Here is a 15,202-nt window from a genome sequence, read left to right on the forward strand (position 1 = left end):
ATCTGTAAGCTGCACTCAGCTTGTTCTTTGGGAGTTTAATTTTTTTAATTTTGTATTCTATTTTATTTTCCTTGTGAAGTCAATATGTGCACCCAAAGACAAATTAATTTTCTATCTGGTGAGCAACGATATATCTACATTGAGGAAAACAGGAACAGACCTTCTAGATACTTTCTTCATTATAGACATCGCACAAAAACCTCAAAGTTATGTTGTGTTGCATAAAGAAGATACATAAAGCACGTAGCAAGTTCTATTACAAAGGAAAGATACTTAGCAGGGGAACCAATATTATGTCATCTAAAACTTAAGAAAAGAACTTAGTGTGGGCCTTGGGCTTCTCTACTATCATTGATATATTCATAAGCATTTTAAAATAATTTTCTCTGGGCTCAAAACTCAAGGTAGTAGGCAGTGTGAGGGATACAATAATGTTACTGTATGGTTGCTGTCTTAAAATGTCTTAAACCAGCTAGAGAGATAAGGTCAACATTTAGGAAACAATTAGAAAATCCAGTACAAGAAACTAAAAATAGTGACAAACCGGTATATATATATATATATGTGTGTATATATATATAGACACCACTGAAGATCTAGTGGTTTGAGATTGGGCGCTCTCACCACCTCTGCCTGGGGTTCGTTTCCCCTTCAAGGAACCACACTAGCTGTCTGTCAGTTGTCATACTGTGGCGGCTGTGTGCTGCTGTGATGCTGAAAGCTCTGCCACCGGTATTTCAAATACCAGCAGAGTCACCCATGATGGACAGGTTTCAGTGGAGCTTCCAGACTAGAAAGGAGGACCTGGCCACCCACTTCCAAAAGAATTGGCCATGAAAACCCTATGAATATCAGCAGAGCATTGTCAGATACAGTGCTGGAAGGTGAGAGGACGGCACAAAAAGACCAGGCAGGGTTCCACTTTGTTATACACAGGGTTGCTAGGAGTCGGAATCAACTGGATGGCCCTAACAACAAAATATGTACATAATTTCTAAGGAAGCTAAAGGATAGTATGAGATACAGATGACTAAATTGTTTTTTTTCTCTCTGTCCTTTACCCAAACACACACACACATGCACACAGAATAAATACACAAAAACTCACTCAGTAACACCTAACAGGACTCTCTTCAATCAATAAGTAGATCTCCAAACTAACTTAATATCAAGAGAAAATTAGCTCTCAGAGAAGCACCTGCTCCATTCATATTGAATCTGGGAATTCAGTTCATGAAATCTAAGATTCCTTTTACCTTTTTTAGTTGCTAAGTATGTGGCATTTCTTAATCCTGTTTTTCATGGTGGAAACAAAGAGTATGGAGGCTTTAAAAGAAGAAGGGACTATTTAAATTGTTTTTTTCACTGACCAGTGACTATTTCTACTCTCATGAATATACCTTCTTTTGTTCTGTTTCTCACTAAGAAATTATTGAGGAGACACCAAGAGATAATGGCTGAAGAGTTGTGCTGATAATGAACACTGCCCTAAAATTTTTATAACTTCTGAAAGGACTTTGTTAGTCTAAGTCGTTATTTAGTCCTTGGTTTTTCCATAGGTGATTAAAACTTATTTTGTAGAACATGTTGCTATTAGGTTCGATGATTCAATTCAGCAAACACTAAGCACCTACTAGATGCTGTGGAGGCACTAGAAATATGAAGATCAATGAGACTGCAGAGATAAAAAATGACTGAAGTCTGAAGTTAAATGTTAGGATTAAATGCTAGGAAAGCTCTAGAGATATAATTGAATTTTACAGATGAATGAATGAACATCCAGAGAATTTAAGTATTCGTCCAAATAACCACAGCCAAGAGTAGTCAGTCTGATACTATAACACAGGACTGCAAACCCCCAGGCCCATACTCTTTATACTACACCAAAAAGGATCCCTAAAATAACCCATGAAACTGGGTGTATAGCGCTGAATCAGCAGGCAACCATCACTGCTGCAGAAAATCACCAAGATAGCACTCTACTTCGTTAGTTGGCAAGAAACTGACCAGACTGAAATATCAGTTTTGATTCCAACAATCACAAAAGGTAAATAATTACATAACTACATTATATTTTTTAACAAAATTTAATGAAGGAGTAAGATTTGTTGGACAATAAGATTTCTGAAGTTTCACTGAAGTGGCAATGTGGGAAAATTTGGGGGTAAGATTTCATAACACAAGTCCTTACTTTTTTATATAGGCCTGAAATATTATTTTAAAAGCATCCTGTAACTCATTGGTAAGAAATTTCTTTTCTTACCAATGGCAATATTTAATTGATTCATCAGTTAGTAGTGGAGACCTCTACCATGTTGCATATGCACATCTCCTCTGTTTAGCCAGATATGTTGCATATCCATTAGATGAAGACACCAGGTGATAGAGGACAGAAAATCATTTGCAGAGAATTATGTAGATAAAATATGGATAAACATATCTATGCTGTAATAAATCTGTTTTTACCATGTCTCTAAAATGACTATAAGTATTGAGAGTAGTTATATTTTTCTAATTTTTAAATTTATTTTTTAAAATACGAAAGTAATATCTATTGCATACTCGTAAAAAGTGTCCAAATAATTTTTAAGCATATGGAAAAGAAAAATCCATTACTTATTTATGATGATCCTCAACACCTGTCTATCCCCTCCCTTTTCAGAGACGAAATTAAAAGTAGTAAAGGAATAAAATATAAACCCAGACCACAAAGAAATCTGATGCCTGAGTATATATTTGGGAACAATCAGGAGATGAGAGATTGCAACACATTTCTGGAAGACAAAAAGTAGATATAAAAGTGGAATGTCAGCAATTTTGCTTCCCTAGCCAGCAGCCATTGCCCTTCCTTCCTTATTAACAGAATTTGGATCTTGTGTGGCCAGCAACATACACAATTCCAGTGACTAAACTATTATTTACCCAATTCAGTCACTGATAGTAGTTATTTTACTCCAGTTTACTAAATATCTTGTTTTGAATCCTCTCTTGTAGCTAAACGTGGCCCTGTGACCCAGTTCTTATAAAGAAGCTGGTAGAGAAATGAAGTTAGGGACCTTCGTTGCAAGATTTGCCTTCACAATAAAAACAAAGAAATGTAGGAAGTCTTTCCCTCTCTTTGGATGCTGTTGTGTGAGGGTATAAATGCTTGTAGTTACTGTCAACTTGTGACCATAAGAGGGAGGTCCAGAAAAATAAAGTCATGCTTGCACAGTGCCCTGGCATCATTGAGGTGCTAAACCAACACAGCTCCTGCCTACCCCCAGATTTTTGCTTTGTAATATGATTAAATTATTTTATTGGATACACCAATGTTATTCAGGTATTCTGTAACACAGTTAAGAAAACTTTTGGAAGTGAAGGATATAGTGATGGTTTCACGGGTGCATGTATATGTCCAAACTCATCAAATTGTATACATTAAATATATGCAGTTTTTTTCTATGTCAGTCATACTTCAATAGAGCTGTTATTTTTTTAAGAGCTGGAGGGACGTAAATTGTATTTCAGGGTTCATGAAGGACAAAAGGAATGATGTTTGGACTGAATGTGTGTGTCCCCCCAAAATTTAGTGTGTTGAATCCCTAACCCCCAAATGCGATGGTCTTTGGAAATGGAGCCTTTGGGAAGTAATTAGCGTTAGATGATGTCATGAGGGTGGGTGCTTCATCATGGGATTAGTGACTAAATAAGAAAAGGAAGAGATAGGAGCCCTCCCTGTCTCTCTTTGTCCTGTGAGGATGCAGTGAGAAGGCAGCCATCTCAAGCCAGGAAGAGAGCTCTCACCAGAACCACACCATACTCACCCTGATTTTGGACCTCCAGCCTTTAGAACCGTGAGAAAATAAGTTTCTGTTGTCTACGCCAAAGTTTTTTTTAATTTAAGCTGGTGGTTACTGATGAAACTTGAAGGGAAGGTAGAGAGAACTTGGAATATAGATAAAAAGGAGAGAGCAGATCTCCTGGCAGAACCCTAGAGAAGCTGCTAGCTAAGAGTCAATGTGACTGTACAGGGCAAATGAAAAATGAGAGGAAACAGTGACTCACTGAAATGGACTCTCTGTCTCTCCCTCCACATTGCAGAACAGCCTGTAGCCAGGCATTTATTCTCCTGAGGGTGGGGCAAAGCCAGCGCGTCTTCCTTAAAGCGGTTGAACAAAGCAGAGAACTAGAACAGTTAAAAGAGCTGTTGGTAACCCTCCTCATCCTGGCATGTAGGGAAATATGAGGACAAACTTCCCACCTATTCACCCTAAATCGATACTCCAAATCAACAAATTCTGCCACATAACTGGAGTTTTCATCCTTAAATGTGAATAGAGATCAATGGATTACCTGAAGAAAGTGTTCATCTACAAGGGAAAGATCTAGACACAGAGACAGAAACCATTATTCCGGAGTAAAGAGAAAGAATTCAGAAAGTAGAAGAGAAATTAAAATGTGAAATATAATACAAAGTATCAAAACCTAAGCCTTTTTTCTTTTCACTTTTACAGTTTTATTACAATATATTTTACACATATAATTCACATTTAAAGTGTACAATTCAATTTTTTTTTAGTAAATTTACCAAATTATGAAGCCATTACCATACATCAGGTTTAGAACATTTTCCTCACTCCAGTAAGATTCCTTGTGCCCATTTATTGTTAATCTCCCTTCCCACCCACTGCCCCAAGCAACAACTCATCTGTTAATTGTCTCCATAGATTTGCCTTTTCTGGATATTTCATATAAATGGAATCATATAATATGTGGACTCTCATGTCTTGCTTCTGTTACTCATATTTATGAAGCATGCTGAGGATCATCCATATTGTGGCATATATCCATCATTCAATACGGGAACTCTTAACACCTATGGGGAGACAGAGGATATTATATCCACAACAAAAGAGAAAGATATAATGAGAAGCCAACAAACATATGAAAATGGAAAGCATTTGGAAATTAAAAATATAAGGCCAAAATAAAAATATAATAAAAATAATGGAAGGTAAATTTGAGGAAATCTCCTACAATAGTAATTACTAATTATTTTTATGATTTTTGGTGAGGAAGATTGGCCCTGAGCTAACATCTGTTGCCAATCTTCATTTTATTTTCTTTCTCCCCAAAGCCCCAGTACACAGTTGGGTATCCTAGTTGTAGGTCATTCTAGTTCTTCTATGTGGGATGCTGCCACAGCATGGCTTGATGGGCGACGTGTAGGTCCACACCCATGATCCAAACTGGCGAACCCCAGGCCACCGAAGCAGAGTGCACCAACTTAACCACTCAGCCACAGGCCAGCCTGAGTAATCACTGTTAATTGGTTTGTTTATATTCTTTCATATCTTCATTTTTTTTTCTATTCTTTGCACTTAAGTATTAATTGTTAAATAATTCTTTTAAAATAAAAATTACACATGTCCAGAAATAAAAATGATTTATATAAAGGAAAGTTGAAAAAAGAAAAGTATGTATGCGGTATATCTACATAAAGGAATATTTTCCATCCAGAGCAGGGCATGTTGGTAGATTTTATTCTCATCTTACTTTTGTTATATGAGATCATTTTTATCATACTAGCTACATGGATCTCTCAGGCATCCTGTTCTGCTGTGTAGAGAATCTTCTATTTGTCAATGGATGTCCGATTGGTTATAACTCAGAGGAGAAAGACAAAGGGAACAACTTACTCTGCCATGATGCTGATGTCACTCCTCTGTCATACTATAATCACAACCTTGTATCCTGCTTTTCTCCCTTAAGCTTTTGTGACTGTTTTACTGTTATCACATAGACTTTAAAAGCTTCACTTTTAAAAACTGCCACATAATTGATTATGAATTTTGACACTAAACGTTTAAAGTATTCCCATATTTTTCAATGCGTAATTAAATACATAACATATATTACTGTGTAAACACCATTGTCCCAATTATAGACTATTGCCTTAGGTTAGATTGCCAAGTGAAATTCCTGGGTTGAAGATATGGATACTTTTTAAGACCTTTGTTACATATTATTGGGTTACTATCCATGAGGTTCATAGCCATTCTATATGACAACTTGGAATGCACAGAATTGAAACCAACACTTAGCCGTAAACATTTCTCATCAGCTTGTTTGTCATAATGTGGCCATTGTTAATTCTACCATATGGCATTAGTACTTTAGTGACACAGGAATTTAATTTGGGGGTAGTGTTGAAAATACTTGCTTTAATTACATTGTTTAGATTAGAATAGCCAGCAGATTCCATAATATGATAATAGGCTTTATGCTTAAATATTGATCTATATAAATTCATCTTCCTACACACACCAAATGCACACAAACGCACCAACACGCGCACAAACGTGCACACTCCACAGTAGTATTGATTAAATTTGCAACATGTTTACCAGCATGAACAATATCAACATAATTTGTGGCTCAGGTGGCGTTTTCTAAAACCCTCTGTGTCTTCCCAGATTGGTTCAGATGCGCTTCTGTAGAGCTCCCTGAGTGCCCACATCTGTCTTATTGTTCTTACCAGATTGTATTTAAATGAATTCCTAATTAAAATAAATTATTTTTCTTTTCACCTTCAGCATATAAGTTACATAAAAGCAGATATTACGTGTGATTTGTATTTCCAGCCCTAACATCAAGTGTGTGGTAGTGCCTACCACGTAACTTATTCATGATGTTTATCAACATGAACTGAACTGTAAATAAGGTCCGAGGAGAGTGAATTTAGACCCCTTTCAATAATTATTTTTTTATATTTCCTTCTGTTAAGAGGCTGAGTGTTTGAGAAATACTTCTGCCATTCGTTTTTTCAAACTGGTTATTTTGAAGCTAATTTTTTTAATTATTTCTATTTTTTTAAAAACAATCAAAGTCTAGAGGAGTTTAATAAATAAATTTTGGAAAATTATCACTTTTATTATTTATTTCGCTAGGAAGTAAGGAAATCCAAATTTGCAAATTTTTGCTTACCATATATTGGGAATCTAAATTTCCACAAAGGATTCTCCTTAGAAGTTATTTAAATAGAAAGCCCCTCTGTGCATTTGGAAGATAATTTTTTTGTATTGAGCTTATTGGGAATATATGAACTACATAAGGCATGCATTCATTTGAACCGCTTATCCAGTTTTGCTTGACCATAGGAGTTTCTAAGCCAACGTTTGGGCTCACTTTGGTTCCTGTCTCTATACCATTTGCTTTCTGCCTTCCAGAATTCATAAAAACTTCCATCTGAGCATTGCCCCTTCCTGTTTTCTACTCCACTGTGGATTTATTATTTCCCATTTCTGCATCTTTTTTGTTATTTCAGGGGGCGTAGAGGGGGGCCAGAGGAGAAATAAATCTGTTTCAGCCTTCCCTTTGAACCAAAAGACTCCTGTTTAAAAAAAATGAAATTTAAGATTGAGTATTGGCAATGGAAACTCTTAATTGTCAGAAGGAACCATGAAACTTTATTTCAACTGTAGGAGGCATTAATGGCCTTTAAAGGAAAATTACCAAACAAATCTTTCTTTCTTGTTTTTATAGAGATTTGCCTGCTGACGAAGGGACGTCGCACTGCCAGTGTTCGAGCTGATACATATTGTCGTCTTTATTCATTGTCTGTGGACAATTTCAATGAGGTCCTAGAGGAATATCCAATGATGAGAAGAGCCTTTGAGACAGTTGCCATTGACCGACTGGATCGCATAGGTACTCTCTTTAATTTTCTATCTCTTTCATGCACAATTTAGTTTTAATTAAGTGGACTGATATATGTTTGCAATCATGAGTCCGAAATCTTAGTTCATGGATTGCTTGTTAACTAGCACAGTAAAAACAATTAGCTCTAGCCATAATTCTAGAACAATCTGAGGTTCTGTCCAGCTTTCTCTTCTAAGTATTCTAGGTTTATTTATTCATCTCTATTTTTACTAGCTATGCAATCTGATTTCCCCAGTGATGCCAAAACAATTTGAATCTTCAGGTAAAAAATCATAATAAAATTCTAGATAGCATTAAAATAGAGCTAAAGATACAATAGTATGAGTCTACATTACAAACCAAATTTTATCACAAGTTTTTTTTTTAATTTTTAAATTTCAACTTTACATTTTATTCTTATAAGTATTGAAAACTTGTGCATTTTAATTGCCTCAGTAGAAACTTCTTGAAATGTTTGTAATACAGACTCAAGCAGAAAAAGCCTGATAGAAGTGCCCTCCATAGATGCTTTACTTTGAAAACATCAATTATTTTAAAGTCTTCTCTGCTCTAAAAAATATATAAAGTAGACCTTGTCAGCCATTAGTTTAAAGATTTGAATAATTTCCATAGTAAAGTTAGATCAGATTGGCTTGCTGTTAACCTCTCAAGATATGCTGGAACGTTCTGATGTCAGAAGGTGCTATGCATTCATTTTCCACACCCAGATCCTCCTCTCCCACCCTCCTCTTCTCTGCCCCTTTCCTTGCTTAACTCTGCTAACCTTCAGATCTCAGTTTAGATATCACTTCCTTGTAGAAATCTTCTATGCTTTCTCACTCCCCAAATAGGCTGAGTACCTGGACATGTTCTCCCACCCCTGGGAAGTTCCTCCATCATAGCACTGCTTTCCTTATTGTAATTGCTCCAGAGATGCTAAGCTTTGTGAATGGAGGGATCATGTCTACTTCGCTATTACATCCACAGTACCTAGTACACAATGAGTGCTGTTGAAGACAGGTAGGGAGGGATGAAAGAATCGATGAACTCAAAAGAGGGGGGATTGGGATCACTTGATTGTAAACAAAGAAGTACTTCATCGGCTTCATTCTTACGGTTCTGTCAGCTTTTCTTCTGCACTTCACGTCTTTCTTTCCCTCTTATATTCATAGGACGGCAGACTGCACAAGGATCTGAAATTAGGTTAGGAGAAGGAAAGATAGTATTTGGACATTACCATTAGACATAACACATATTAGAAATTCATATTGACAGCTTAGAGATTTAACAGGACATAGTGTCCAGGGAGACAATGCCCATAAAAAAGTGAGACTCCTGAAAGCATTCTTACTTCATTTGAAAATTACTTCCCTGTTTGTGATGTGTGAGTGTTCATGGTAGAGCTGGAGACTAATTTCTGAGCATATGAGTTTTTTCCTAAGAAAGCTAGACATCTTTAGAGAAAGCATTAATAACAAGATATTTTGATAGAGAATTTCTGTTAATCTGATACAGCTTCACTCACATCTAACTTATTGCAGTTACTTTTTTATAAGAAAGTTTGCATGAAATGGTTTGTAATCAATAATATAGGCAATAAAATTCCTAGTAAGAAGCAAGCATTTGCATTCTTAATCCTTATAAAATTCTAACAGTGCATTAAAAGATAGTAATTTTCACAAGGTGACAGATACTTAGATTATGAAATGTTGATTGTTCACATGATCACAAAGAAATATTATCCTTCTCAGATTTTTGCCCACTGCTTATAAATGTGTACTAGAGTTGATTAAGGGAATATGCTAAATAAGCGTTTACATTTATTACTTACATTGAAATTTTTTTTCCTTTGGGAAATTAGGACAATTCTGTAAGGAGAGACAAGTAACTATTCATTTTGGTGGTCATTTAAAATGACCGCTTTTCCCAGTAGTCAAGTAAATTATAACATATATTTCCATTCAAAAATATGCCTTGTTACTTTAGATGTGATGCTTTTTTTAGTGATATGGGAAATCAATTCACTTTTCAGTTTCCATGTGCAGCTGGGTGTTATTTGATCAATAATGTCATAAAAAGTCACTGATTTCCCCCTCTTTCATCAATATACTATCAATTATAATTGTTTGTCTGCCAGAGAATGTCTACTTATTGCAAACCACTCCACAGACAGCGGCAGGAAGGAGAGGTAATGCTCACTGAGGTTCTAGAGTGCGCTGAGAGCGTGCCATACACCGTGCCCTGTGATCCTCACAACAACCTTCCAGAGGAGGAAAGATTACGAAGTGGTTCTCAATCTGGCTGCACATAAGAATCCCCTGGGGAAATTTGCTTGTAAAGTATCGAAGTCTGGACCCCATGTCTTGTTATTCTGACTTAATTGGTAGGGTGCAGATGGAAGTCAGTATTTTTTAAAGCTCCAAGGATGAGAAAAATATGCAGGTAGGGTAGAGAATCGCTGGTGAAGGGCACTGGTCTCCCACTTGCAGGTACGAACCACCTGGGATCCGAGGAAGATGATGCAGCATTTGGTTCAGCAAGTGGCGGAGGCCCAGGAGACTGCACTTCTAGCAAGCACTCACACAATACAGACACAGCTGGCTCCTTATCCATAGTAAATCTGTCATCAGATTTACTGTTTTCCTGGCTCAGTCCTGTTACTTATTGATCATGTTTTCTTGGGCATTGTTCTTAACCTTCCTATGTCCTAGTCTCCTTTGGGTAAAACAGGATTGTGAACACACCTACCTCGAAAAGTTGAGCATTGAATAAAATAAATCTACCTAAAGGCTTTTGCAGGGTGCCAGTCCCATAGTAAGTGTTCCATTGTTCTTTCTTGAGAAAGAAGCTTTAAACTTATATCTCGATTCCAGGCCCATCCAGATCCGAATGCCCTTACCTCTCCCACTCTTCAAGGTAGTCTTCATGTCAAATATCTCCATTTCTTCTGTGAGATGGCTTTTGCCATATTACAGACTTTTCCACTTGGCTTGCATAGAAGGCAAGATTTGCCAGAAAGACATAGGATCGTGAAGGGCAGGTGTCTAAAGGTGGGTACTGGACTTGACTTTTAAGCCTCTTCTATGGAACGCTGACATCCTTCTGTTTTCAGGAGCCGCTCTCACTTGGAGTTGTCATCAGTCATTTGTCAGCTTTCTAAGCGCCTATCTTTCTTTTGCTGACAGGAAAGAAAAATTCAATTCTTCTGCAAAAGTTCCAGAAGGATCTAAACACTGGTGTTTTCAACAATCAGGAGAACGAGATCCTGAAGCAGATTGTGAAACACGACCGGGAGATGGTACAGGCAATCGCTCCCATCAATTATCCTCAAATGACAGCCCTGAATTCTACATCTTCAACTACTACCCCGACCTCTCGCATGAGGACACAATCTCCGCCGGTGTACTCAGCGACCAGTCTGTCTCATAGCAACCTGCATTCCCCCAGTCCCAGCACACAGACCCCCCAGTCCTCAGCCATCCTCTCACCTTGCTCCTACACCACTGTGGTCTGCAGCCCTCCTGTACAGAGCCCACTGGCCACTCGAACTTTCCACTATGCCTCCCCCACTGCTTCCCAGTTGTCACTCATGCAGCAACAGCAACAGTTACAGCAGTCCCAGCCACCGCAGCCCCAGCAGCAGCCCCAACAGCCACAGACACCCAGCAGCTCCACGCCGAAAAATGACGTGCACAAGAGCACTCAGGCGCTTCACAACACCAGCCTGACCCGAGACGTCAGGCCCCTCTCTGCCTCGCAACCCTCGCTACCCCATGAGGTTTCCACCCTGATATCCAGACCTCATCCCACTGTGGGTGAGTCCCTGGCCTCCATCCCTCAGCCTGTGACAGCTGTCCACGGCACGGGCCTTCAGGCGGGGGGCAGGGGCACTGTGCCCCAGCGAGTCACCCTGTTCCGACAGATGTCTTCAGGAGCCATTCCCCCAAACCGAGGAGTCCCTCCAGCACCCCCTCCACCAGCAGCTGCTCTTCCGAGAGAGTCTTCCTCAGTCTTAAGTACAGACCCAGATGCAGAAAAGCCACGATTTGCTTCAAATTTATGATCCCTGCTGATTGTCAAAGCAGAAAGAAATACTCTAATAAACTGAGTTTTCTCAGATCTTATTTTATTCTATCTCCTTATAGATCCCTATAGCCTATGAAGAGATATTTTAGACAGCTCTGGCCTACACGCAAAATGTAAAATATATGTATACATATACTATTAAATATATATCTAAAATCCCAAGGGAAGTTCAAAAGACTTGTTTAGCATTCAGTGTTATATGTTTTCCTTTCTTTAAATCATTAAAGAATTTAAAATGTTGTTGTAAGATTATTTATTTTTAACCTACTTTTACTTAATTCCTTTGATATATGTATTTCTCTATTTTATGAGGAGTTCTTGGATTCAGTGGAAACAAAACTCTGATTTTAAAAAGGCAACTCAAGTGAGCTACTGAAGAGCACCAATCAAAACTTCTTTTGTTAGCTGTGTCTCTGCATCTAAATTCTTAATTATGGAGGATTAAATAGCAAGTCCCATTTTATAGATCTAAATTGTATTTTGGTGCTTTCAATTTTGAATTAGGTTAAAGATCACACTGTAAGCTTGGCCACGGTAGGAGACTAGCATTGCCACTATTATGAATCTCTCTAACCTCAGACCTGTGCTTTGATCTTTCAGAAAGCTGATGGGATATTTCTCTTCATGTGTTCTCGGACTTTTACCAAGACTCAATCAATGTTAGTTGTAAATAACTTTTTCAACCCAAGTAAAAATAGCTATCCTGTGCTGTATGAAGGTAAAAGTCATCGTTTAAGAATTTAGTTTTATTGCTTCACTTCAAAACTAAGAGTTTTAAATTTTACAAAACCTAATTGTGACAATTATTCAACTGTAATGCAATGGCTTGAAACCTACAATATTATTTTAACTTGCAATGTTTTATGCAAAATTGTATGCTCGATTCTACAAATTGCTTGTATTACACCAAAAATCATTACTTTTCTTCCTTCTTCCATAATCAAGCATCTGAAAATAGTCCCTGCATGCTTTTTGAAAAGAAAAAAAATAGGTTCAAAGCAGTCATTGTAGGGAAAGGTTGACAGTATTTCTCGTTTCTAGAAAAGTATAACCATTCATTAATTGCCTATCTTAAAATTCCTGTAAGGCTGACTTGGATCTCTGACTTAAGTCTAGAAGTGAGGTTTTCACTTTCATTTAATATTATTACTATTATTATTATTATTATTATTTAAATAGTGATTTGTAAACCGCAGCTTGATTTGGAGTTGCCGGTGTGTTCTGTGTCCTCACTGTAGTTGATAGTTTACTGTGGTGTTAATTTAAAAAAATAAATACACTCTAGCATCATGTCTGTTTGGGAACACACACTTTGTTCTACGCATATTGTAACTAAATGGTCAGTAAATCTTAAGGCATGTGGTGACTAACATAGCCCTTAGATAGGAGGTTTGTTAAATGTGCTGAGAAAAGTATAGACATGGTGATGCAAAGCAGGGGTCAAACTGAATGTCTGTGAGCATTGTTGTCTGTCTGTTTCCTTAACTCTTTCCATGATCTGTGAGCATCTGCTTCTTCTCAAAGTCCCTGAGTAATCATTTGTGCCTAATGCGTCCCACGAAGGTGGTGGATGACTGGAACACAATTGGAAGATTCCTAGTAACCGACTTCTGTAAATAACCCAAGTTAAGAGAATGACCTACAGTGGAGGTCTTCATTATCCTTGACACTGGCGATACATTTAAGAAGAACTTAACAAAGACCACACATTAAATGGGGCGGGACCTCCAGACAGACTCGAGGACAGAAAACAAAAACAAAAGCAAAACTCTAAAATGGATCCATGCTGCCTGTTATGCCTTTTACGGATACAATACCTATAATACCAAAATGAGTTGCTATGCTTAATTTCTAACAGATCCCAGCTTGTGTGGAAGTAATCAACAATGCTAGTCAATGTAATGTTATCATTAACATGCTGGTGACATATGATGGCTTGTCAGGAATGGTGTAAGAAAGGGATTGTTCAGTCTACCTAGACCTATGGGAAAGCTGCAAGACCATTTATATATCAGTACAAAACTCCTTTATTTTATTAAAATATTGAGAATTAACTTCAATTTATTAAGATCATGCATCGGTCCTTTAAATTATTAAAGGTTTACATTTGATAGGACTAATGGGTTTGGTAGTGAAATATTTTTATATGTATAAATTTTTGGTTTTTTATTTTGAGCACTATTGGGAAACATAAGCAAAATTGAATTGCATGGTCTTTCAGTGCAACCATAAAATTTTTATTCACTTTGTAATAGAATGGACAAAAAAATCTAAGGTTTATATGTTAAACTAATAAAGTGGTACAGGGTAAATTATATACATATATGTGTATGAATATATATACTTAGGTTAAGAAAAAAATTGACTCACATTCCTGTAATATAAAAGTCCATCGCTTGTTGAAAAGTGACCTCTTTTCTTTGTACATAGTTAAATCCGTAAGTATGGAGTTTTAATCTGTACAGAAAGAAATGTATTATGGAAAAGATTGGTCTCTTTGCTGCTGGGAAAATAGTAGAATAGTTGATTCTTACAACAACTGTATGATCAGGGATGAGTTAGAGTATTTCTTTTGTCTTTGCTCAAAGCCATACATATATAAATATATATAAAGATTATTAATAAATTCGAGAAAAAATAAACTAAAATCATGAATATTTTATTTTATCAATATGCTCTAATCAGACATTTTCTTTCATTAATGAGTACAGATTTGCTTCTATCTTTACATCACAAGATTTCCAAGAGGGCTTATACTTGATAGTTGTTATAAAATTAATTATAGATATTCTATAACTAAAGAAAGGACTTTAAAATGAACATGGATTTTTCCAGCTATTCTTGTGTTATATCTCTTCTATATAGTACACATTGGGTTTTTTAAATTCGTTGCTCTTTATTTCCTTAGCATATGCTTATTGCAAAATTTCAAAACACAAACATTTCTGTGCTATTATTGGATATGGGAATGAGAAATAATTGCCCTATAATTTACGTATACAATCTTATTTTATGATAGCCCTGGGCTTTGCGAAGGTTTTGAGTAGTCATAGAATCTCCTGATACAAGTGGTATTTTGAATCAGACCTAAAAGCCTGAGCTAGAGTTTATTACAGTGAGTAAGGATTCTTGAGAACTGTAAGGATAAATGGCAGGAGTGGCAGTAGATTCTATTCATCAGATAAATAACCTGTCTCCAGGTCTCAGTGACCTCGGCAGGTGAATGATTCCCTGAGGGATGCTGCTCCACTTAAAGAAGGTGGTGATTTTGCCATTTACAAACTTAAAATGGACAGAACATCTGCAGGACACTGCAAATTACACAGGCAGATCATTAGAATAATTCCTAAAGGTCTTGGGTGATTTAAACAATATGAAGTGTTTTTGAATTTTAAGTGTATTATTTCAGATCCTGAATTATTTACACTTCATA

The 15,202-nt window shown here is 36.9% G+C and overlaps 1 protein-coding gene across 1 annotated transcript in view; it reads left to right on the forward strand.

Moving 5' to 3' along the window:
* HCN1 (hyperpolarization activated cyclic nucleotide gated potassium channel 1) overlaps positions 1–12,744 on the forward strand; it is a 369,515-nt gene extending 356,771 nt beyond the window's left edge. Inside the window, exons 7-8 of the mRNA XM_044779352.2 lie at positions 7,528–7,692; positions 10,869–12,744. Coding sequence (XP_044635287.1) covers positions 7,528–7,692; positions 10,869–11,746 — 1,043 coding nt within the window. The 3' untranslated portion in view covers positions 11,747–12,744. The remainder of the gene's footprint in view (positions 1–7,527; positions 7,693–10,868) is intronic.
* Positions 12,745–15,202: the final 2,458 nt, after the last annotated feature.

Source organism: Equus asinus, chromosome 10 (assembly GCF_041296235.1).
Source record: "Equus asinus isolate D_3611 breed Donkey chromosome 10, EquAss-T2T_v2, whole genome shotgun sequence".
Taxonomy (NCBI): Eukaryota; Metazoa; Chordata; class Mammalia; order Perissodactyla; family Equidae; genus Equus; species Equus asinus.